This window comes from Callorhinus ursinus, unplaced genomic scaffold (assembly GCF_003265705.2).
Source record: "Callorhinus ursinus isolate GAN/ISIS: 27379988/994484 unplaced genomic scaffold, GSC_fseal_2.0 scaffold6, whole genome shotgun sequence".
Classification (NCBI taxonomy): Eukaryota; Metazoa; Chordata; class Mammalia; order Carnivora; family Otariidae; genus Callorhinus; species Callorhinus ursinus.
Genome location: NW_027397068.1, coordinates 70,476,659 through 70,502,611, shown reverse-complemented (window position 1 = coordinate 70,502,611; position 25,953 = coordinate 70,476,659). Strand labels below are relative to the sequence as shown.

At 45.2% G+C, this 25,953-nt stretch overlaps 1 protein-coding gene across 9 annotated transcripts in view; it reads right to left on the bottom strand.

Annotated features, from left to right (window-relative positions):
- The window catches only part of ARID1B (AT-rich interaction domain 1B), a 437,894-nt gene that overhangs the window by 11,358 nt on the left and 400,583 nt on the right, over window positions 1–25,953 (bottom strand). For 5 of the 9 annotated variants that reach the window (XM_025866378.2, XM_025866379.2, XM_073894148.1 and 2 more), the window contains 7 exons: window positions 24,003–24,112; window positions 23,120–23,278; window positions 16,952–17,161; window positions 13,955–14,159; window positions 8,520–8,658; window positions 8,145–8,317; window positions 2,025–2,175 (listed from right to left, as the gene is read on the bottom strand). In XM_025866378.2, the coding sequence (XP_025722163.1) occupies window positions 2,025–2,175; window positions 8,145–8,317; window positions 8,520–8,658; window positions 13,955–14,159; window positions 16,952–17,161; window positions 23,120–23,278; window positions 24,003–24,112 (1,147 nt within the window). The remainder of the gene's footprint in view (window positions 1–2,024; window positions 2,176–8,144; window positions 8,318–8,519; window positions 8,659–13,954; window positions 14,160–16,951; window positions 17,162–23,119; window positions 23,279–24,002; window positions 24,113–25,953) is intronic. The other 4 variants (XM_025866380.2, XM_025866381.2, XM_073894146.1 and 1 more) reach the window with 3 other exon arrangements.

Below are 25,953 nucleotides of genomic sequence, written 5' to 3'. Positions count from 1 at the left end.
ACTTATTTTCTCATTATGAATACAAAATGTTCAATTTTTTAAAAGTATACTCCACAATTAATCCAAATGATACTGAGTTAGCTACTAATTGTAAAAATATAACTACTCAAAATTTTGAAGCTCCATGACCCTAAAAGGCCACAGAAAAGAATAACAGAGGGGACTTAAAAGAGTGACAGGGCTGATTTAAATGTGCTCCTATTAAATCTGAAAATGGGAATGCATAACATTTATTTTTCAACTCCCATTACATTGAGAAGCTATAAATACCATAAAAATAGCATGTGTAAAGGAGCAATAGATTTGAAGTTTTTTAAAGGGATACACTGGTGTTGTTAGTATTCTGATTGAATCCTGTAAGAAAGAGGGTACATGCACGGAATATATTCCTAAACTGGTCAAGGAATGAGACTAAGAAAACAAATGGATTTTGAGAACATCACAGGTAAAACAGATACAGAGGAAGCGTGTGCTAAGGGCATTAATAGCTAGAAGGAAGCTTACGTTAGGAGGAAAGAAATATAACTGATGCAGGTAAAATTTAAGCTAAACAAGTAACACTCTTCAGGAAGCATAAGAAGGTAAACCCTAACGTGGTAGAGCCAAAAATGACTTAAACTGGTTCTAGAAAGTCTTCTAGGAGAAACAGAACAGTACACTTCCCTGGGCTCCTTTAAGAATATATGTTCCAGGAGAAGTGTTCTTCCAAGCTCATCAGCAAAAAAAAAAGAAAAAAAGAAAGCTTCTTCTGGACCCTCAAAACCAAATCAAAATAAAATCCCTGATCCAGTACACTAAACATGATGGTCAACTGATTCGTGCAGACATCACTAATAAACGTTCACCACACCACAGCCAGGGTAAGAATGAGAAATCTAGATTCTTAAGTCTAGAAAGAACCAAAACACTTTAAGCTTGTGATGGCTCTGTGTCTGAAGAAGCAGGTGCATGGAAAAATGCCAGAAAGCAAGCTTCTTTGGTAATAAAACAGTGACTTTCAAACTTTCTTCCCCTTTGTGTCACACCAGCGGAAACCTCCTCACGACTGCCACCATTCGCCCCTGTCCACAGCCAGCACGTGGTCTGTGGGAGCAGCAGTGACGGAGGGAGTCTCTGAGGACCATCACCACACCGGCTCCTGAAGGAACGGAGCTGAGGCCGTCCCTACCCCGAGCCTGGGGCTGTGGCTACAGTTAGAACCAGAGCCTTCTAATGTGCCTCCATTTTCTTTAAAAATCACAGATATTACATTAAAGACTTCGTTTCTGAGCACTTCTGTATTAAGGAGGCAAAGAACATACCAGCCAGGGGAAGGTGCTTTCAGGGTCTGTATTTAAGTCGGCGGCAGGGGTAAGTAAGGGGCCTTCTTCACAGAAAGAGGTCTACCGTGAGCCGGTTTTCTGTTAACCTCTACGAGATATTTCAAGGACTGTCCTTCCGCCTCAGTAAAAATAATCTGCACGAGCACTGAAACCCAACTTGCTATTCGATGTCCAGATGCCATCCTGAGAAGAAGCATCTGGAAACAAGACTGCCATGGCCTTCCTCAGAGATGTTATTCAAGGAGCAAAGCATTCTCTCTGCTGAAGACGTTCGCAGGGAAGAACGGAAAGACCTAAAGAACCAACGCCGGGAGGGAAGACTTTCCCAGAGCTCCCTGTCACCCGGGGCTGCGGGAAGCCCAGCGCGGCCCCCGGTGTGCGGCCACTTCCCTAAGGAAGAGACGCCGGCGGGAAGGGGGTTGGGTGGGGCTGCGCGAGGAAGCTGGTGTGGGGACAGTGGCTGTGTCGGGGGGCATCCCGGTGCTGGCAGGGCCACCGCGGCTCGGGGCCTCCAGCTCTCAGGAGTCCTCCCTTCTCCCCGGTCCTGCTGTGGTCGTCAGCTGGAGGCAGGCCCCCGACCCCACCCTTACTAAGTCCAGCAGGAGAGCAGGTACTGTGTGCTGTCAGCAGCTACCAGGCTCGGAAATGCGTGTGCGAGGAGAGGTTCTAGTAAACCTCATGGTCCTCTTAGGAAACGCTCACCTTCGATCGTAGCTGGCTCCGTAGGGAAACTGCTGCCGCTGCCCCATGCCCAGACCGGACATCGCTGCAGAGGGACTCTGGTTATATATGTCCTGCATACTGCTTGTGGGCATCTGTCCTTGAGTCATAAAGGGCTCACTACTTCCAGGCACTGCAACATTTTAAAGGACAGAGAGAAAATGAGGCATTTGCAAAAGCCAAGGGGCCCAAACAGCCCTTTCCAGTCGTTCCTGTTATCCTTAATATGGCAGACATTTATCTTATTCTTAGTATGGCTGACAACAAAACAAGCCAAAGAGTATAAAGTCTGGAGTCAAGATGGACCCCAAGACCCCTATCCCTTACCCCATGTACAGCCTCATGGGAGCGCCCCCCTTGAGGATGAGCAGAACCCACCAACATGGTGGGGATGTTGCTCCCATGATTATATACATTATATGGCTAAAGGGATTTCACAGATGTAACTTCCTGCAGTGGGTGTGAGGAAGAGATGAAATGCACGTATAGGTGGCCCTTCACACAGGGGTTAGGGGTGCTGACCCCCTCGAAGGTGAAAATCCACGTGTAACTTTGGACTCCCCCAAAACCTAACTACTCATAGGCGACTGTTGCCCAGAAGCCTTACTGATAATGAACACAAATAACACAATAAAGGGGCATCTGGGTGGCTTGTCAGTTAAGCGTCTGCCTTAGGCTCGGGTCGTGGTCCCAGGGTCCTGGGATCGAGTCCCACATCGGGCTCCCTGCTCAGCAGAAAGCCTGCTTCTCCCTCTCCCTGCTTGTGCTCTCTCTCAAATAAATAAATAAAATCTTAAAAAAAACCCTACATATTTTATACATTACATGTATCACATACAGTATTCTTACAGTAAAGCTAAAGAAAATGTTAAGAAAATCGTAAGAGAAAGTACACTTATAGTACTGTACTTCTATTTATTGAAAAAAAATCTGTGTATAAGTGGCATTTTAAACCCATGTTTTTCAAGGGTCAACTGTATGAATAAAGCTAGTTGCCTTCCGTTCTAGGGAAAAAAAGTTTTTAAGAAAACTTAACATGAATACCCATCTACTGACCCACTGCAAAATCAGGATAAAGAAACCCACTAGGGAATTAAGAGTAACTCAAGAATGGATGAAATACAAGTATTTCTATCAGGGCGTAGAGTGGCAATTAGGTCAAATATGCAAATTAGCATCAGCTCAGAGCCTGAAGGAAATTGGGTCAAGCCCAGAAACTAGCCTGTAGGCAAATTAAACATTTTAATGCAAATCTTAATTGATATACAGTACTACTACCTTTCTTCATCCTAGGAAGGTTACTTTTATGTTACACGAAGCAAAAGCTGATTAGACTTGGGTGAGCTGATAGAATTTGTTGGGCTGGAAGAAAAGTGCAGATAATGAAGTCTAGCACTGGTGGGATGCACTGAGCTTTCCCATACTTTATTTTATTCAAGCTCAAGTCAACATGCGGCAGATTAAGTTCTGGTGTTACTTTCCATTTTATAAATGTAAAAACAGAGGCAGACAGACATTAAGGGGGATATTTAAAGTTAAATAGCTTAATTCTTTGATACACAAAAAATTCTTTAAAAGCCAGTAAGAAAAAAAGACCATCAGATTAAAAAAATGGGCAAATAAATGGACATTCAGAGAAAAAGAAAAGTGGCTAATCAATATATGAAAAGATGTGTGACTTCACTAATAATTAAAGAAATCCAAGTTAAAACAATTAAGAGACCTCCCCCCTCAATTCCGATGGGCACATATTAAAAGGGCCGATCATTCCCGGTCGGGGAGTGAGGGTCCACACACTGTGACATGCTCATGTGAAGAGTACTACACTGGTCTAACTGTTGTCAATACCTGTTACGGGAGGGCTATATCTTGATGACCCCCAAGGGTATTTACAGCCTATGAAGTCCGCTCCCACAGTGAGTTTTGGCGTGGTCACGTGACCAGCGTTGACCTATGGGGCACCGGCAAATGCGATGCCGCAGAGGGCTGTATGTGCTGGCAACTGGGGCGTCCTCTTCAAGTGTTCCTTCTGGTAACCCATCCACCATGTCATGAGGCACCCGGGAAGTTCCATGGGACGGCCCCTGGAGGAGGCCCCCAAGCGACAGCCCCCGATGAGTTCCCAACAGAGCCTCCGGATGACACCAACCCTTCAAGGGACATCCCAGCTCCAGCAGAGTTCCCAATCAGGCTCCCTGATGACAGCAGGTGCCTCATGTCCCAAGCTAACAACAACGCATGCAACGAAGAACCACCCCGCCCACCAGAGAACTGTGAGATGCAACCAAACGTTGGTGTCGAAAGCCACTTCGGGTGGTAGTTTGTTAATGTAGTAAAAGGCACTCAGTAAACTAAAAGAAAAGTTCAGATCCCTTGATTCAGTTATTCTTTTAGGAATCTATTTCATAGAAACACAATTACAGCTGTGAAAAAAAACAGCTACATCAATCGATAATCACTGCATCATCATTTTTTTTTTAAAGATTTTATTTATTTATTTGACAGAGAGGGAGACAGAGAGAGAGGGAACACAAGCAGGGGGAGTGGGAGAGGGAGAAGCAGGCTTCCCGCTGAGCAGGGAGCCCGATGCGGGGCTCGATCCCAGGACCCTGGGATCATGACCTGAGCCGAAGGCAGACGCTTAACCGACTAAGCCACTGAGGGTCCCCCACCTACTTTTTCTTTATTTGAGAGAGAGACAGAGAGAGCACAAGCACGGGGGAGGGCCAGAGGAAGAAGCAGACTCCCCACTGAGCGGGGAGCCCAACGCGGGACTCAGTCATGACCTGAGCCGAAGTCAGACGCTTAACCGACTGAGCCACCCAGGCGCCCCTGCCTTTTCTTTTTAATGCTCTAGTACTGAAAGGGTTGTTTCATAATATTTTGCTGTTATAAAAAATGATGCAGGGGCGCCTGGGTGGCTCAGTCGGTTAAGCGTCTGACTCTTGGTTTCGGCTCAGGTCATGATCTCAGGGTCATGGGATTGAGCTCGGAGTCGGGCTCTGTGCTGGGCGTGGAAGCCTGCTTGAGATGCTCTCTCTCCCCCTCCCCCAACTCCTCCCCCCTTTCCTCTCCCTCTCAAAATAAAAAAAATAGGATTATGTGTAAAGATACTAATGGATATTTAAAATATACTGTTTAGATAGACAATATATAGATATTCACTTGTTCACTTGTAAGCAAGTAATCGGCCGGTCAGTCAGTAATGCATTCAAGGAAGCTGGTGGGGCAGGCAGGTGGCTGGGGCCGAGGCTACTCTGGCCACTGAGGCTCAGACAGGCTCTGGCATGGGCCCCATCACCGCACTGCAGTCCAGGAGGAGCAACAAAGCACGGCTGCCCCGATGCTGGTCGTTACACGAATCAGAGCACCACCAAGTTCACTCACAGAATAATGCGAACCGAGGAAGGTAAACCTTTATTAGAACAGGGACAGGGCTATACAAAAATCTGTTTTCTGTTTATCTGCTTTAATTTGGTGCTAAATACACCAGCACTATGAGGTAGCAGGTGAGCTGAAATATCCCAGGGAAACGTGAGAAGGGCCTTCCCTCTGAGCCACTGTATCATTTACACGGTTGATGCAAACACATTATATAGCTAGCTAGTGCCTAACAAGGTGATCCACAATCACCCCCCCATTTATTTTCATAATAAGAAAAACTGTAGGCATACAGAAACAAAAGCAATGTAACCCTCTCTGTCCAATATAGCATATAGGTAGGATATTGGAATGGTTCACCTAACTTTTGAAGCCGGATTCCAAACACTACTAATTATTTTTCCCATGTTACTGTCAAATTTTCAGAGTCTAAAAATGTGATACAACCATCATCAGCACTAACAAAATGTTCTTTCTACTATCTCATACCACGAAGAAAAATAGCTACCTCCAACACTTACAAGGCTTGTGAATTTCTGAGCTTATGGATTTATTGCATGTTCTGCAGAATATTTACTTGGAACAGGCAACTCTGACATGTTTTGAAAGGAAAAATTATAGATTCTCTTACTTGGTATAACAGATATCTGAAATGTTACATAAGAAATAGATATTAAACATAATCTCGTTTGTTAATTAAATGATACATGCCTAATACTTAAAATTTTGAAATTATTCATTTTTATTTTTCATTGGCCCATAATAGTTGTGAAAATCACGGCTTTGGGCTTTATGTTTCTCTCCACTTAAGACAAGATATCAAGAAATTCGCATACCCTGAATATCTAAATCGAACAGAAGTACTATTGTTTAAGGGATGCCAGAAGAAGTACTGCCATAAAAATAGTATTCACTACATTTTGGTATTTTTTTCAATGATATTCACATCATGCCTCAATTTCACAGCCTGGCTGCATTTGGAAGAGTGCCAATCACTGGAGTGTGTGTGCCTCGGGAGGCGCTCAAAGGGCAGAGGCTTAGATGCTACGTTCTCAGTGCCAAGAGAACGCTGGGGACTGAGCAGCATAAAGGGAAACACTCTGCTGGGTGTTTGCTAACGTCAGTCAGAACTCTCCCACGTACTCGGCGATCCCATCCACCCCACAGTTCTCCATCCCACTTCTCTGCTTAGTTCTCTAAAATGATTCCTAATTCCAACGCTCTGCCTGGCTTCAGACAGACACGCTCCACCACCTACCACCTCAATCACCACCCACCGCCTCAACCACCACCCACCGCCTCAACCACCACCCACCGCCTCAACCACCACCCACCGCCTCAACCGCCACCCACCGCCTCAACCACCACCCACCGCCTCAATCACTTGGGCTTTCCCCCTCTCCTTCCTCTCCCTCCTGTCCCCAGTGCAGGCTCGAACAGTGAGCCTCTACTTCCCGGTCGTGCATCTCCAAGGCAGTAACGTCACCCTCTTGGTCTCTATCACTTGGCTCGTCCCATGACCCCCACGTTCACTCCGGCTGTGCGGCCTGTTCTTCCACCAACCACAGCGTGTAGCGAGCACGTCCACCTCTCTCTCTTCGCTGCTGGAATCTGACTCCACCCTGTCATTTCTCTCCTGGGCTCTCACAGGGGTCCTTCTAACACATCTGCCACAGTTGCCACTTACTTATTTATTGATACGATTTTATTTATTTGAAAGAGAGAGAGCTAGAGAGAGCATGATGGGCTGGGTGGTGGGCAGAGGGAGAAGCAGGCTCCCCGCTGAGCAGAGAGCCCCATGCGGGGCTTGATCCCGGGACCCTGAGATAATGACCTGAGCTGAAGGCAGACGCTTAACTGGCTGAGCCACCCGGGTGCCCCACCAGTTTTTTATTTTTTAACAAAAACCTAGCCGTGTCACTTCCTGCAGAACATCTTTCAGCTAGGGTCCAAACTCATCCACACGCCCATGAAGGCTGAAAGGTTCTGGCCCCAGTGGTCCCGATGGCTTCCGTGCACTTGCCCTGCCCCCCACCCCCCCGCTCACTATGCCCCAGACGCCTTCCACCTCCTCAAACATGCCAACCCCTCTCCTGCCTCAAGCCCACCCCACTCCCTGCTCTTCTCTGACTGACTCCTCATTCCTCAGGTCTCCACAGATAACTGAAATCTCCTCAAAGCCCTCCCCTCCCAACCACCCTTTCATGACCCCCAACCCATATCCCTGCACTTTGTGTCCTTTCTTCCTTTTTGTTTCTTTTCCATCAGGTCCTTTCTTCCATCAACCACCATATTTAATTATATATTTGTGGTTTAACTTACTTTTTGTTTGTCCCAAGACACTGTCAACCCCAGGAGGAACGCTGTCTGATTTATCAACACACCACCCCGCACCTAGCCCTTGCCCAGCCCGTGCTACAGGACATCACCTGTGAGGCCAGGGAGTGCCATGAGCACGCTTGCGCATGCACGTGTTAGTCATTCTCCAGTGGGCTTTTTGTACACTAACTCAACTAAGCCTCATCACACCCTTTAGGCAGGTCCTATTATTACCCCAGTTTCTAGATGAGGAAACTGAGGCTTTCCCCAAGGCCAGAAATTGAGTAGGTTGAGGAGCTGGGACTCAGCTATGTCTCGAATGGGTAAGTGAACTGGATGCGGGATGGCGGGGAGAAGAATGTCCTCTGGACCAAGCCTGGGCAGAGGTCCCTCTGCACTTACCTTTTCTCATTCCACCAAAGGGGTCCTTGTTAGGTTCATAGGGCATCCTTCCCATCACGTCAGGCATGCTCATGCCCTGCTGGTAGGGGGCGCTCGGGGTCATGGAGTTCCGTTTCGGGAATGATGAATCACTGGCGTCTGAGAATGGGTCGTGCACGCTGACTGTACTGCTTCTGAAGAGATGAGAAGGAAAGCACCATGAAGTAGCAGCAGCTGCCACCAAACGCTTGGTCAGAAAAAAGCCTAACTTGAAAATTAATGTGAAAACCACCCCCAAAAAATGACACGTAGTAATCAGCATTTAAAAACTCGTGACAGAGCACCACTTCTCCATAAATCGGATGTCGTGGGGCTCATGGAGACGCTTTTGCATACCTTCCACCTTGCATCGGGGTCATCTGTCCGTGAGGGGTGGAGGCTGGGGTCGGGGGCTTCAGGTCACCTGGGACCTCTGCCATCGAGTTACTGCCAGTTGACTGGGGGGTCTGTGGACCTTGCAAGGATCCTGAGTTGGCTGACAGTAGTAGTACCAAAAGGAAAGAAGGAGAAAACGAGAGGTTATCGAGTAAGCCCATTCCTCCTACTCATCAAAAAAAAAAAAAAAAAAGGGAACGACAACATGACTCCATCTTATTAGAATAGTGACAATATCCATTACTGGTAACGATGTAGTAAAATTAGTTGCTCTTACATTGTTTATTGTGAAAATTAGTAAATTTTTTTTTTTTTTTTTTTTTAGTAATCTACTTGGCAACATACTTCATTTGTGAGCCATAAAACATATTTATACCTCTTGACTGGGTAATTGCTTTCCTGGGTATTTACCTCAAGAAAATAATCTAATATAAAAGAAGGCTTTAGGCAGAAAAATGTTTATTTCAGTGTTGTTTATAATGGAGATAATCTAAATGTCTGAGAGTAAGGAAAAATTTGGTATACCGATTTGATGGACTATTGTGCTATTTTAGGGAAAAAATTAGAAATCTTAGGCAATGAGAAATGTTTAAGTTGAAACGCAATGATACAAATTAGTAATGAGCCTTATGTCACTTCAATGCCTCCTCAATGTCTGGATGTGTCTATCCTATGTCATTAATAAAGTCATTTTTAGAGCTATAGAATCAGATTTGTTATTACAAAACCAAAGTCATGCTCTTTGGAGTTCTTTAATGTCATTATCAGAGTCCTGAGATTTAGCTTTAACTATAATTACACCATAACAGAGCTCAGAATTGAGCAGATCTTTTCTTTTCTTTTTTTTTTTTTTGAAAGATTTTATTTATTTATTTGACAGAGAGAGACACAGCGAGAGCAGGAACACAAGCCGGGGGAGTGGGAGAGGGAGACGCAGGCTTCCCGCGGAGCAGGGAGCTCGATGTGGGGCCTGATCCCAGGACCCTGGGATCACGACCCGAGCCGAAGGCAGATGCCTAATGACTGAGCCACCCAGGCACCCCGAGCAGATCTTTTCAAAACTTAAACTCACTTCATTGGAAAACATAGTATTTTAAGGGTTCCTGCTTTATCGGCCGCCTTTGCATGTTAGGTGCTCAGTAGACATTGCCTTCATTTGTTAATTAAAGAAATACTTATTGAATAAATAACATGCCTTCTATATGGCTTACTATATTGTTTTTTCTACTCTTGAATGCACCAGTGGCCCAAACTGACAAAAAAGACAAAAATTCCTGCCCTCATGCAGTTTATAATAAATGCTTTCAGAACCGTCACGAATGGCAGGATCACCGGCTGCCTGTAAGTGACAATACTGTATATGCTATTATCTGGAGTCCCTTTCCTAGGAGGTGTCCAAGACCCACTACAATTACCGTCAGCCACATCTGTCGAGGAAATGGGGTTCAACAAATCACTGAAGATTTCAGAGCGCGCTGGGAGGGAGTCTGAGATGGAAATGAGTCTAGCACTTCCACTCAGAAAGCCTCAGCACAACAGGAGGTCTCTGGTGAGATCAGGCCCCCAGGCCTGGCCTGCTTGGGAGTGAATCCTGAGCACTGGCCACCAGGGCCGTATAAGGTGTCCCCTGAGTGCCCGGGGCCACAGCGACTCAGGGCAGCTCTGGGAGGTGCCAGGAAGACTGACTTGAAAAGTACATAATCTTTTTAATGTAGCTATGGCAAAAGAAAAGCTTAGTAAAGCATTGCTTATAAATCAGATTTTGGTGAAACCCTGGAAATACATATTAAATAAGTAGACTGTAATAAAAGAAAAAAGTGGCATCTTTTGTAACTGTGTAAGGATAATCCTACAGCTGTGTCTGCCCCAGAGAGCTGGCAGGAGAAATAACGTGCTTCCTAAATCACAGACCACACTCCACACAGCAGACCGTACGGCTTCCCTGGAAACATGGTTCACAGGCTGTGATTTCAGAATGACCCTTATTTACAAGTATTCACATTTACAACTAATAAAAAAAAAATGGAAAAATTCTTCCCTCTGCCAGTGTTTTGTCTTTTCCTTTCAGGGAAAAAAAAAAAATGAACGCAACCTCTTGAAGCTCCATTAATAGATGAGGCTGGTGAACGCTGTAGGATCTCCCTACCTTTTGCCAGAAGCTACAAATGTATACTCGAAAGTAAACAATGGAAAGGTTACTGAAGGTTAAGTACATTCACACACTTCAGACTGTACAGCCAGACTCCTAGCTGGGAAGATAATTTACGCAGCACGAACCTGGTGCCCTAGTTCTGGCTGAGGTTACGGGAAGGAGGGCAGGCAGAAGGAAGGACAGCTGATATGTCCCTGTCTACTGTGACTGGAGGTCACCCAGAGGGCACCTTTGTTTATAACCTGAACCCTTTCTCATTTGTCTTCCACTGAGGATTCCCTAGTTGGCTCCATGACAGGTTTTGTGACATCACCTGTCAGCTAATAATAGAAATGCAGTCAGCCACCTGCCGGCAAAGATGGATGGGTTTTTGGTTACAGATTTACTAATTGAATGCGGAGCTTCCTTGCCCCCCACCCCCCACTGCCCCCCAGCTTCCAGGTGGCCCAGGCCACTCGGGGAGGCGATTCCTGCAGCTGTTCATTAGAACGCCACAAACTTATACAGGCTTATCATAACGAGATCCCGACGGCACCTCTCAGAGGCAGCCATACCCCGGGCCTTGCCCACTTTTCGTTTGGAGAACATTCTCTCATGGACTTGCTCCAGTCCCTGCAAGACCATAACCCGGAACTCCAGCGAGGGGCGCCACCCAGCCAGCGACCGGTGAAGATCGTGGCGCACCCCCAAGGGCTCAGGGGTTCTACTGCCCAGAGGCTGGCGAAATGACATTCAGCCCACGCCAGCCACACCAGCCACACCAAATCAAAACCGGAGGACGGATGGGTGAGTCACAAGGCTAATATGGCCAAGGGATCCGGGATTTAGGCTGCCTCAGAGTGGCTGTTTAAAAAGCTGCCCAGCATGTTTCTTAGGAATCTTTTCATTTAGTTTGCCTGGATGGGCTGCTAAGACATACACCATAATTGCCTTCTGATGGGGAAAACGGACTTCTAAGAACACAAAGTTTGGCTGAAAATTCGTTTTTAAAAATTTTGTAGTGTAGGAGACCCCAACAGGGCAAACGGTTCAGAATAATTTTTTTTTTTTTCCCTCCTTGGGCAATAAATATATTTCATTTTCCTTAATGCTAGTTCTGGAGAAGCCTGGCTTTTGGTTACGGGGCTGATGTTCCTCACTACCCCACTGACCGGTCTGCGTGTCCTTCTGTCCGGCTGAGCAGGGCGTTTTGAGCAGCACAGAGAACACAGAAGCAAACCCACCGGCCCCGTGTGCTCGGCGTGAGGCCGCCTGGGCCGTGCCCTGACCGGGAAGCTCGCTACAGGACGCCCTCCCTTCCCTGCCTCCAGTTCCCCAAGACTTCGGACCGTGTGGACCACTGAGAAGAATGTATTGTCAGAAGTGCATCTGCAACCCAAGCTCTTTTGTGCAGTTAAAACGATAATGTTGCCATAAAAACGGTAGTTTAAAAAAAGGGAAAAAGGGAAGAGCTGACTGTTGAGAGAACAGGCCCTACACTTTCTGAAGGGTCTGTGCCTCAGCGGGATTTCTTGTACTGAAGCTGATGCTCGCTGGGAGAGCTATTCTCCATACAGAAGTACAGCCCATTCAGTGACACGGGTTTTTCCTGGCAAATAAAATATACCTTTACATCTTTGCAGACCTCGCCACTTTGGTCCCTACACCCCACTGAGTTTTTATTTTGGAAAAATAGTTTCAGGGCTGTTCACAGGCAGCTTGTTTTACTCTGTGAACTGAATGTAATGTTGTGAGACTTTTAAAATTAGATTTCCCAGTTTTTAAGGTATACCGTGACTGCAAAGTCTTCGGATGCTTAAGGGTGGGGTGAGGTAGGATTTCTAATTGTGTTTAGAACTGACAGGTCTAAATATATACCTCGGTGCATCCCCTACAAGTGCATCTCGGCCCTCCGAAGTATTTAGGCGAGACCTCTTGATTAGGGACCGCAGACACTCGCGTTGCCCTCCAGAAAAGGAGCTGGAGGAAACAAGGAGAAAACAGCTCTTTGGCTCACAGACACCTCCTTCTATGTGCAGAAGGTGTCCCTGTTACAGTGCCATTTCAAATACAGGCAGAGGACTACAGTAGGTCCAGGCATAATGCTCGAGCCGGACACCACTCACCAGCAATGAGATTTGGGGCCAGTTACTTGGATTTTATGTGTGTGTTTTCTCATGGCCTGCGTGGTTTTAGGACAGTATGTGTGTCACAGGGCTGATATAACGATTAAATAGTAGAGCACTTGGGAAGGTGCCTGGCACACTCTAAGAGTCTACGAAATGCTGGCCTTGGGTCCCAGAACAAGCCTGTGTGATGGGAAGTGGCAGGAATGGTCAGTCCCGTCTTGCACGTAGGACCGTGGCTAAGTGTTGACCATCACTTGGGATGGGGCCAGGTGAGAAAACAGCTGGATTTCACTTGAGTGAGGTCACCACCCAGAACTGGGGATGATGTGGATTTCTTCCTCTCTAAGAATACTGTATTTCCCAGAATATAACGATCCAGGAATCTGAAACGCTAACGGGTAGAGCACAGGTTAGCGGGAGAGCTGACAGCGTGGCAGGGTCTCCAACGGCTGAGTGGAGAGACCGGAGAGAAGGCAGGTTTCATTAGTTTGGTTTCGCTGAGAATGCAGGTGAACCGCCATTATTCCCAGGTAGGGTTCCTAAGACTCCCGACCTCTAGGTCAGAGCTGACTGACTGCTGGGTCTCAGAAACAGGGCTGCGTGGACCTTTCCCATGCCAGGTTCGCTGGATTCCCTACAAGCGAGGACTTGCTGGGCAGGGACGTTGAAAACTGCGTCCACATTTCATTTTGCTGACCCACAGCTCTGAGTGTCCCCAAGAGAAGCAGAAGTGGCAGGAGCTGGTGGCTACACTGCAGGGTGGCGTCTTCTGGGAGCGCTAAAGTGTTTGCACAGGTTACTGGGGAGTTAGATGGAGTGTTTTTAAATACCTGTAGAAGGAATAGAGGCATAGAGCTCAGAATTCCAGTGTCTCTCGACCAAGTAAGCTAAAGCAGAAGAATGGTGCCTTCGCAATGTTGGCCCGAACTGTATCCTCTTCCCTTAAGCACTGCCAACGGGGGCTCCGATACAAAACACCCCTTGTCCTCAGAGATCCCGCGTTCTGTCTGCTTTCCTAAGCAGCGGCCTTCTCAGGACCCCCGAGGGGGCCTGCAGGGGCTCGTGGTGCTCAGCGCCCCGTGGGGCGGCGGCTCCCCCTGCCTTTCCCCGCCGCCAACTGCAGTACCCGCACTTACCAGGAGAGGGCGGCTGGAGCTTGGGCTGCTTCTTGGTGTCTGCCGTGCTGAAGACTTCCGGCGGGGGCTCCTCCCCGCGCTCTATCTTGCACTCGAAGGCGAACAGGTACTGAATATACTGCTTTTTCAGGGAGCTCGCTGCGCTGCTTGAAGTGCCAACATTTAGGTTGGTTGCCAGCTCACGCCACTTCTTGTTTTTATTAACCTAGTAAAAAAAAAAAAAGGCAGGATCATTGGTTTGCAGCAAAGTGGCTTGTTTAAAGCCAGGAGACAAAAAAAGCACTTAATGTCTTGGTTTACTTTTTTTTTTTTTCATTTGCCTCTCTTAACTAATGCTCATTACTCCCACTCAGTAGTGCACAGACAGCATTTACAGTTATAAAACCATTACGGGACCTGCTGATAGCTACATAAAAAGCATTGCTCGTCGAGATTCTTCTGCCTGGTGCACCTTCTAATGCCTCACACTCTTCCAGGCCGCTGTGGCTCCCAGCCAGCGATCTTCTCCAAGCAAATGTACGCTCCCGCTGAACCCCATCCCACCTCTCATCTTAACAACAACAACAAAAAGGCATCTGAAAACGAATTTAAAAAGCAGTAACATAACTGTTTTGCAATGTAAGTGTTTGAGCCCTGATATGGAAAACAGTGTTCCCTTCCAACAGCCAAAGGCTCCCAGAAAGACGAGGCTGGTAACTCTAGCCGCGTTCCTCCTCTCAGGAGGTTTTCCTAAGGTGTTGGGCGGAAGTGACACTGGGGGCAGCCCGCACCAGCCATTAGCCCCGGTGGCTCTGCCAGGCCACCAGCTAGCCGCATGGTGGGCCCAGTGAGCTGGTGAAGGCGCAGGGCACGGGGGACTGCACGGGGTTCCCACGTACACTCAGGCTGCAAAGAAGACAGCCACAAAGTGAGGAGAAAAAAAAAGGGGAGAGAAAGCCTGAAATGCTACAAAAGGGTTTGGGGCATTAACTGCTGATTCCCACTTGGGCCAGAGTTATCCAAGGACGAATGCCTGAAGGAAACATGCAGACCCGCAAATACTTGGGGACTATTTTGCCTTTAGGCATGCACGCCTTGTGCTAAGTAGCATAGTAAGGGTTAGGGGAACAGTGGGTTTTTTTTAATGAAATGTTCCATTTTTGGATTCAAACTTTCTCACAAAGCTCTTTATGTCCATTTACTTAGTACTAAATGGTGCATGATAAACAAACGTATGGTTGCTCGCGAAATGCCCAATTCCACTTTTGGCACTTAAGGCCAGGCTGCAACAAGCAGGCCTGTGGGTGGCTTCAGAAGGGCTGGGCAGGGTGTTGCCTGGGACACCCTGAAAAGCAAGGCTTTGCACTGATCTCTATGTGACTGCAAGTACCTGCCCCGACCACATTTGAGGGCCACCAGCCAGATATCAAGATGGGGTATGAGCGACAATGTGGCCAAGTGGCTCACCACTGTGCATCACAGCTACGATCAAACCTCCCTTGTTAGCTAGGCCAGCAACGAGCCTTACTTGCAGACCCAACACGGTAACCCACACCGTTGAAAGAGTCCAAGTAAGGTGTCCAGACACTCTCTATACTTGTTTGAGGGTGACAGTGTCCCGTGGATTCTAAAATTCTATGCCAGGAGGTTAGGCGCAGAGGGGAAAGTTGGGGGGGGGGCGTCTAGGTGCAGGGGAGAGGTGTGCATCTTGAGCTCCCTCTCCACTGACCAATTCTCACTCAGGTGGTCTGCACTGTATGACTTACCATCCATTTCCACAAAGCCTGGAATCAAGCCCTGTTTCAGTTCTACACTGCGGGTCTCTGGTGGGATGAGGCACCCCAGGGAAGGCTGAGAACAAAGGCCTCTCCTGCATCCGCCAGAGCTGCACAGCGCTGAGACCAGGGCGGGCCCTCGGTGACACTTGTGGATGAGGTGACTCACTCTTGGTCCCACGGTACCTGGCTAGAGTGCAGGGGGCCACACTGTGCACTAGACCCCCCGGGCCCAGAGTAGCTCCTCTCACTGATCTGGGTGGGAGCCCAGGTACTGGCAGGTTGTTAAAGCTCCCCAAATACTACTAACAGAGAAGCAGGCTGAGAGTTGCTGGTGGATGAGAAGAGCGCACGTCTCAGAATGAGCAGGCCAGGCCCGCGCCCACTGAGTGCCCTGGGCCACATGATCGTACCTCATTCCGTGACAGCTTCCTCCTCTCTTGGGGGCTGATGCCTCCTGCATTTTATGGGTATTCAGAAAGACAAAGCCAGAACAATGGTAAAGCACAGTGCCCAGCACGCAGTGGGCACGTATCCAGGGACACCCTTTTCCCTGTTCCTCTTGCAGGACCCGTGCTCGGAACTAGACGCCATGCTGCAAGTGGCGCCAGGACCCTGGTGAGGACAGCGTGGCCCCCTGGGCACAAAGACGAAGGGAGCACTGGCTGAGAGGGCAGGCACCGCACAGCCCTGACGTGAGTGCCCTCTGAGATTGGGCGTCGCCCCTGCTGTCTTCCAGCCTCAACCCTGGGCAAAAATGACAGCTCTTGGCCCTCTTACGGCCTGGGTCCTGGGGACGTGCTGCTGGATGTGGGACTTTGTTTCCTTCATCAGTTGCTCCGGATAGAGGGAGAGTGAACTGGATTTAGAACTGATTGAGACAATTAATTTGGTCATTCGCAAAACATTTCTGGAGTATTTCCTATGGCATCTTGGCAGAGCCCACAGAATTCTACAGCGGTCAGGGACCCTAAAGAAAAATCTAGCCCAACCGTCTCACTTTACAGATGAGAACGGAGGTCCACATAAATGACCTGCCGAGGTCACCCTGCGAGTTGGTGGCAGGACCAGGGTCCCAAGCCCTAGTGCTCTCCCTGCAGCACACAGACATGGAGCCCACAGGCTTAGCTTTTTCTTTATGGGGGGTAAAAAAAAAAAAAAAAAGTCTGAGTCTGCACATTCAAAGAAACGTGCAGGGAGAGCTTCCGTACGGTGTCTCCGCGACTCCCTCACGTACTCTCACCTGTGCCAAGCCGCCAATCTCTTTGACGCAGACGTAGAGCCGGAACAGGTCCAAGGGCTTCTTGCCCACGGCGGGCAGACTTGAGACAGGCGAGCCCCTCTCCTCCATGAAGGTAAGGTATCTGTCGACCCACAGCTTTCTCTCCGGCTCATTCCCCAACTCATACACCTTTGTGATCTTTTCCCCGGTGGTGGTGGATGAGCTGGACTTCTAGCGCCCAGAAGGGGCATTTGGAGGTGGGGTATGGGCGGGCAGAGGGAAAAGGGAAGAAGGTGAGAAGAAAGTCATGAGCTACCAAATACGAGAAGAGAAGAAATTTAAAAACTACTGCTATCACACAACAATTAGGAATGAAGGCTACTAGTTCAGGCACAAACTATACATTTTCTTAATTAAGACTTTACTTTGACTTTAAATAAAGGGCCCAAACTCCCCCTTTTATATACTTAAAGAACAACAACAAAAACCAAAAAACAAAAACCTTTTTTTACTTGATATAAGCGTTGAATCCCAGAAGGCATGATTCCAATGACACCTCACATTGTTTTTAACGATAGAAGGGTGCTCGCTCATAGAATCATCAGTGAATTTAAAATTTCACATGTCCGTAATATAGAGCCCCCAAAACTATATGGACTCTTACTTCTTGTCAAAATAAGAATGGCTAATGTGTGTCCTCATTAAAATGCTAAAGCATGTGGAGGAAAGCAGATATGGGACTTGCTGCAAAATGTAAGGTAGGTCCCAAATCCCAGGAACTGGTGGTGTGGGCTCTATGCTCATTTGCAAGCTTTACAGACTAGTGGCCAGCTAAAGTTTCGGCATTTGCTCATGACTAGCTTTCCCTACTTAAGATTTCTTGAACTTCTCTACCAAGGCAAGGGGCTCCTAGAGAATTATTTAAACGGATTTCTTAGGCAACCATGCTTTAATCACAAACACATGTTCTATTTCATTCTCCTTGAACATCTATGGATAGAAATATACACTTACTTTTACACACGTGGGTTTATGGGCTCATGTGCTTTATATCGATGCTCTAATTCTTGTCTTTGTTTTTCTAATTACAGCTGATAGTAAAATGTCGAAAGTTACTGTTTCTGCATAACTGAAGCCCACCTTCTGGGTTATGTGATCTGGAAAGGTTAACACTTCTGGTCCTAAACAGCTCAAATATCTATCTTTCCTTTCTTTTATGTCTCTATATTTGTAACAGTGATTTGTGTACTTGTAATCTTTGCAACTCCAGGGTTATTGTGAAAAATTACTTCTAAATTCTCAATGAAGATTTCCTTGGAATAAGAATTGACTTCATTTCCTCATGTGTATTATTTACCAGTTATCATCTGCAATGGATAGCCATTGTTTTAGATGGGAGTTTTTCTTAACTCTTTTCCATTATATTTAGCTTAACAATTTTAAACGCATAGCTGAAATTTTGGGGGTTAAGTAACATGACTGCCATTAAAGTTTGATGTTACTTTATTTAGCAAAGGATCCCCAATAAAAGTAGGACCTCAGAAAGGATGCCTGAGAACGAAACTAACAAAGCTGGTGAGTGGCATTTTCTCCCCCACTTAACGTACACTTCTCCTGAACTACTGCTGCTGAAATTTTAAGCCTTCAGACTTAGAATTATTGAGGCATAAAATCTTTACATTAAATACAAAAAAAAAGGGTGATACAAATTGATGTAAATAAAAGATTTAGGGTGGTAGGATAAAAAGTGTCGTCTTTTAGAATTTACACTGATGTCAAGGCTAAACAGTAAGTCACTTAAACATTACTTTTATTCATATATATATATAGCTACATGTCCATGTGCATACTCAGAAAATGGAACACACTGTATATCCAAATGCTAAGTTTTTAAACTTTCTCTTCCATATTCTTGTACCCAAGGAATATCTGACTAGGAAAAGAAACTGTCCTAGTGCATTTTATACCACATTCCAGAAGCTTTGTCATCACTAATGGGGTAGTTATTACGAAGAGGTTTCTAAATGCTAGTTTAAAAATAAATTTTTCCTTTTGGGGAGCAGTAGAAAATGGGTCCAACGTTTATTGAAAAATGAAAATTAGAAATAACAGGAGGAAAAAAGCATTATCACCTAAAATCAATAATAATAATAAAAAAACCCCACCACCCTCTCTCTTGCATTTCATTTCTGAAAAATTGAGAAGTAAAAGTTCAATATTCAATTCAGGGTAAGAGAAATAAAAGCAGTCATTTTGATTTAAAATTACTTTGAGTGTCTCTACCAAAATTCTGAATGGAAGATTCACCTGCCATTTCTGGCCTGGTCCTCTCCATGGCCAAACTGGGGAAGGCTTCTGGGAGGACAGTTAATCAGGACCCGAGCAGAGAGACTATGCAGATGTTTGTTCCCATTTATGAACTTAATGTATCCCATAACCTGAGACGGGCCTAAAATAACAGTACACTTAGTTTGGCTATATATATTTTCACTTTTCTTGCCATCCTTTGTTAAATGAACTTGAATTTAATTAACTTCTGCACACCTCAATTTGTTCTCATAAAGTTAGAAAAACGTAATGAAAACAATGTTTTTTTTTTTTTTAATTGAATCCTCTTGTTTTGCATAGCATCGGTTTTAGATCTTCAAAAAAGACTTAAGGATTTTTATGGCACCATAATGTAGGAAAATGCATCTGTATGGAAAGAAAGTGGTCAGGCCTGAGGTGACATGTTACGTCCCGGAAGAGGCCTCCCAGGCACCCGAGGCTCCTTCATCTAAATCACTGTCGCCCACTTTATTTGTCCTCAGTGGCCCCTGGTTACACAGCTTATAAAAAGTGTATGCCTTGCATGGGATTACTGGTCTGTCCTACATCTTTCTGACTACATTTTAAGTTCCACAGGCAGGGTCCGAGCTGATTTTGAATCACCAACAGTGAGCACACTGGAGGTAGCTGGTATCGAATCTGTTCTGTGAACGGGTACTCAAATGGACAAAAAAGGTCTGAGAAGTCTGGCACCCTCCAAGGAAGAATTCACAGCTGAATAAAATATCCTATAAATGAGATTTCAGTGATCGAAGTGCTAAGGAAACATGGACGCAATCTAACGAGACTGAAAACAGGAGGGATCATCATGCCTATGACTGGCCCTTGCCACCTCCACCCCCAGCCTCAAGGTCTGTTTCCTAGCCAATTATCAAAGTCGGTATGTGGGTGACTGAACAGAGAAAAAGGATGTTAAGAGAGACAAAAGTGTTAGGAAATAAAGGGTACATACTTTATCGCTGATTAGGCTCAACACGTACCTTCTTCAGTTCACAGACATTAGCTGTGATGTAACCTTTGGGTAGGTGTCATTATACACTCTACCCACCGACCTTGGGCCAACAAGCCAGCCCCGCAGAAAGATGGGATGACCCTTCCAGGTCCCTGGGACCACCTCACACTGCTTCAGCGTTGTAAAAACTGTATCCTAGCGCCCTAAAGTGTCATGGACCCAAGGAAAGGGAAGGGAGATTGCTGAAAGACTGGAGCAGGACATTATGGCGCCACAAATGTTTTCCTTGCGGGTAGTTTAATTAAGTCTATAAGTACAGTTTTTCTCAAATCTTTCAGGCAGATTTACATTTCAGCAGTCTTTACCATATGCCTGGTAATATGTGTATGTGCAAATGTTTATTTTTATTTTAGAATGTTCCATAACAAAACAATGTTGGTCCACAGCACACTGTCAAAGCACGGAACATCTTCATCATGTAGTCCATTTCAGGCCTGCTGTGAGACAGGTTTTAACAGAGACACTGGGAAGAGCAATCTGAAGTACAAATTGAAGTTGTGTCTCAGAAAGGACGGTTAAATATTCCTAAACTGTGCATGTCAGCGGTGATTTGACAGCAGAGATTCTCTTGGGTCCTTCCTTCCCATCGCTTTTGGTTCCCTTCCTAAATTAGCATCTCATCCAAGGCAGGGGCCACGTTCTGAATACAGAGCTCCTCCTGTCCTTCTCTACCGCTGGAGCCAGAAGTTTGCTTGTAAATTCTTTTTCTTTTGAGATTTTATTTATTTTAGAGAGAGAGCGCGCAAGCACAAACGGAGGGAGAGGCAGAGGGAGAGGGACAAGCAGACTCTGAGCTGAGCGTGGAGCCCGGGGCAGGGCTTGTTCCACGACCCTGAGATCATGCCCTGAGCCGAAACCAAGGGTTGGACACTTAACCAACTGTGCCACCCAGGTGCCCCATAAATTCTTAAACATAAAATGGTTATGGTACAGGAAGAGATAATGTATGTTGAAATATTTAGAAAAAAGGGAAAAGTAACATACAGTTTTAAGCATAATTGTTTTATAATCAGAAAATGAAGTCTACAATTCATTTTACTTTTTTCTTACACTTAAGGGGAAAGTGGGCTTTTTATTTTTTTTGATAGAAGTTTCTTTCCTACAGGATTCATTGTATGGAGATAACCTAATTAGTTAAGTTAAAATATCATAAATATCTCACTCAATCTTTATAAATCCAGAGTTGGCAATGTGGAATTTTTATTTTTTAATTTTTTAGTTAATTTATTTTTTTAAACATGTAATATCATCTATTAGTAGGCTTTGTTTTTCTTAACTTATTATTCTTAATTATTACGTTAAGGTTTTAAAGATTATTATTTTCAACCTCTGAAATTTTTCCCTTTGAACCAACATACAAATGTTTTCGAAAAGTTATAATTTGAGTTCCACCTGTTACCTTGACAGTAGGCCGATTCAAAAATGCTTTTCTTATGATTAAGACAAAACAAAACACAACACCGGGGTAGATTATGGGGAAAACCCCCACAACGCTGGCTGCCTTCTGAGACTCAAAGCCAATACACAAGGACATCAAAATGCAGGCTTTGCACTCCCCCTTCCTGTTAGTTCTGCTTAACCCGCCCTAGAGCATTTTTCATTTCATCTTGGCTGTTGCAAAAGCGAAACATGTCTACAGAGAAGGTAACAGCGAATATCGCCCTTTCTTCCTTTGAAAAGGAAAATGCTGGTTATGCTAGAGCTCCACATGAATTTTACAAACATTTACTGGAACCACCAACCCTTCAAACCTTCAGCTCTATCTGTTTAAACCAGTGAATGGATAATTAATAGCAGCCTCCTTTTGGGGTTTTGACTAGATTGCCAGATTCTGCACATAGAGGCTTCTTCCCTCCAACTGACTTTTCCTGAGCTGCACTCTTCAATACATCGTCTTACAAAAATTAGCGTGTTAATTAAGCCTTCTTGGCAAGTAATTGCATGTTAACGTTTTTTTTTTTTTAAACAGATCTTTTGATTCCCTATATGAATGTAAAATAAAGGTTACTACAGTGCCATTCTTACTCTTTTTTTTTTTAATGGCACAGAATTAATTTCTTCAGTAGGAAAATAAAGGCCAAGCTCTATGGACAGAAGAACATTAAGGCTAAAAAAAAAAAAAAAAATTCCCTTACAGGTACATCACCATTTTTGTTTTTTACATATCATATGGAAATCAACACTTAATTTCAAGACGATCAGCAGTCTTGTGCAGGAGGTAATTTTTCTACCTCGACTGATTCTAATGTAGGTACATATTCCAAATATTCACATGTGGTAACATTCCTACACCTTTTCTGTTAATTTGACAGGTGGATTGAAACAAAGCAGGGCTGATATTATGCTAACCTGTGCCCAGAGTGTAATATCTATATTTTCAGGTAGGCAGTTTTGAAATAAGATGTTTCAAATACAACAGCCCATGAAAGATTTAGGCCAAAGGCCAAATTTGTCATTTACTCCGTGGCTGCTATTAGTTCCCATGTAAATGGAGAAGTAACTCGTTTTGAAGATCTTCTGTAAGTGCACAACGGATCAGACATTTAAACAAAGTCACTGCATGAAGGAGTTTGGACCCAGTAACACAATCACATGCTTCATACAGAGGTGCTTCTTTATAATAGCCATTTCATTACCAGAAATCAACTTCTACGATTTACACAAACGTTACTCATTTCGTTACTACTATAATTATCAAGAAAACCCTTTCATGGATAAATTATGAAGAAAAAGTCTTATAAAACAAATAAATAAGCAAGCATTAAAGTAGAATTAATTAATTATCAAAAAACCCCAAAAACCGAAAAAAAAAAAAAAACCAAAAAAACAAAAAAACCAGAGCCACTTACAGGGCTTGATGGAGTCTTTGGCCAGCCTGGGCTGCTAATGCTATCGCTTTCATCTCCATGAAATGAGGAGATGCTAGCAGAGCTGGGGGACATTGGGGAAGGGACTGGCAGGTTGCCGGGGGTTGGGGGCTGAGAAATACCCTGAGAGCTGTAGCTATCCTGTGGTAGAGGAATAAAAAAAAAAAAAATGACAAAGGTAGGGCAAACTTTATTTAAAATAACAAAAAGAACATCCAGTTTAACAGACTAATTTTTATATATAATGGATATATATAAAGACATGGACAAACAAACACACAAAAACACACACATATAAAGGTATTAAAACAACATTCTTAATTAGTATAATTTGGTAAGTTTGCTGGATGCTGGATAAGGCCACTAAGCCACCATGCTTACTTCAAGCTTACATGGAATGCTAAGCATGGGTTACCCCTTATGAAAGAAAGAAAGGAAAAAAAAAGCTGTTCACCTTATTTATCAAATAAGGCAGGAAAGCAAAATATTAAGTATGTTGTTGTTGCTGAGGCGGCCAAAACAGGAAGCTATAAACTGAAGGCAGAGAAAATGGCTGCAAGTATCAAAACCAGGCAAGACCCCTTCCTTCTCCCCACCCCCAAAGCATCTCTCTTCGGTGGGTCTTGTCCCTCCGCCCCTCTCCCACCACCATGAGTTCAATGCCGTAAGAACTAGTAACTTTCAGATCCACACCATGGAGGGGGTGGGGAAAGAGAGAACTACAAACGTGGTGCACGAGATGGACGCATGCAGAAGAGAAGAAACCAAATGGAAACAAAAGTGGAGGCCGACACCAGTGACTAGAACACCATGGCAGCTGCAGGAAGGCAGACCCCACACCACGTGCAGAGGAGAAAGGAAGTACCTTCGACTTGCTCTCAGGCTGCGGAGTGCCTTCTTCTTTACCGTCGGCTTTGAGAGGCATGGGCAATTTGGATTCCCCGGGAGACATCATATCTGCAAGACCCATAGATGCTAATCGAAAACAGGAGAAAGAGTTTAGGATTATACATGTGATGCATCGGGCTGTGTTCCCGCTAACACAAGTTACTGAGTGACCCATGGGGCACTTGAATTTCCCTTGAAGGAAGAGAAGAAAAGAGAAATTGTAACTGAGGGCACACCAGTTTTCTGGAAATCTAAATAGAACGACATTCTGCCAGTCCTTTTTAACTTAAAAAACAAAACAAAACACATTTACTCAACACCCAAGCCACTGAAAGTCAACTCATATCAATATTATTTTTTCAAAATTACTACAGCTTTGCTAGAGTAGGTGACAGGTGGAAGTTAAGTCCAATGTTTCAATTGCTCATCAGGAGTGAAAGGAAATACTGGGTGTGTGTATTTTTTACCTGGTGACAGGAGGATTTCGTGCCTTCCTAATTTCCTAAATTTACAGAATCTACAGTTTGCAAAATCACTTGACATTTTATATTGTTTCATTTGAAAGTCTTATCTATCGCATGTGGCCTAGTCCACACTAATGGAAAACAGCTGGAACAAATGACTTCAAACACAATAATCAAAAGTAATTTTTGAAGGACAGGATTTCTAATTATTTTGCAATGTGGCTGGTTTCCTTTCAGTCTGGGGCTCTGTGCACATTTATCAATCCCCAGCAGCGGCTCACATGCCCAGGTCAGACACCCACACCAGCTCAAGAGTCAACGTTCCGATTCCCAGAAAAACTCATTTTCTATCTCAAGGCTCAGAAATTCAATCAAGTTCATCTAGGATTTAGAAGGAAAGGTTCACCAAAGAACAACTGATTTATACCCATTTATTACGAATACGAATAGACATTTTTGGGTTGAAAAGGAGGGTTTGGATTTCTTTTTAAAGGAAGATCAAGGCTACAGCAGGGAATCAGTGTAGACATCCAGGGAATAGCAGCTGAATTTCTACAGAACCCCACTGTGAAAACCATCTGCACAACACTGGGCTGGGAGCACGACACCCAACAGATGTGTGAAGAGGGAGGGAAGCAGAAGAGAGCAGAGAACGGAGAGAATTAAGAGCTTTGTCAATGAGCGAAAGCCAGGAAACATTCCTATCTCAACATAAAATAAGCCTGAGGTTTTATGCACAGGACCCGTTCTCCATTCTGCAAACAAAAGTGCTGGCTCAACCAAGGCAGTGCGCATGTTGCATAATGTGCCAAAAAAAAAAAAAAAGCAGCAGCTTTAAAAAAGGCTCCACAGATTGCCCACTACAAAATGATTATTGCACATATTCATGTATTACTATGTTTTAGAAAATAATTAGTTTTAATTACAGCAGTGAGAGTGAGCAGGGCTCTGGCGAATTAGCTGGCACGCTTGGTGGTGCTAATTTGCTAATATCCTTAGCATCACGGCAGGTTGAGACCAGAGGTCCTGACAAAAATGCCGACCCCGCCACGTGCCCAGGAGTCCAGCGGCACGCTTGCTAACACCCGGGGAAGCGCCGGTCTGCACGCGCTCACTGGCGAGCGGTTCCGAGCCCGTCTGCAGCCAGCCAGCCCTTGAAGTCATCACCACGCACACAAATCATAATTGGGATGTTTTTTTCCCCTTTCTTTCTTCCCCCCCCCCCAAATTACTTTCAATACTTAGACTTTAAGAACTGGAACAAAAAGCTTTTTCAAGTGATGCAGCTGCAGAGAAAAATCTATTGGGATCAGCTAAAAATGCTGTTATTTTGGTGAATGTGTGAAACCCCAGGAAAGCAGCTGAGAGAGACCGCCCCAGGACCGCCCTGCTCAGAGCGCGGGGCTGCTTTCGTGCAGTCTTCTCTCCCGGGATCAGTAAATCCGTACATTGAGAAACACCCTT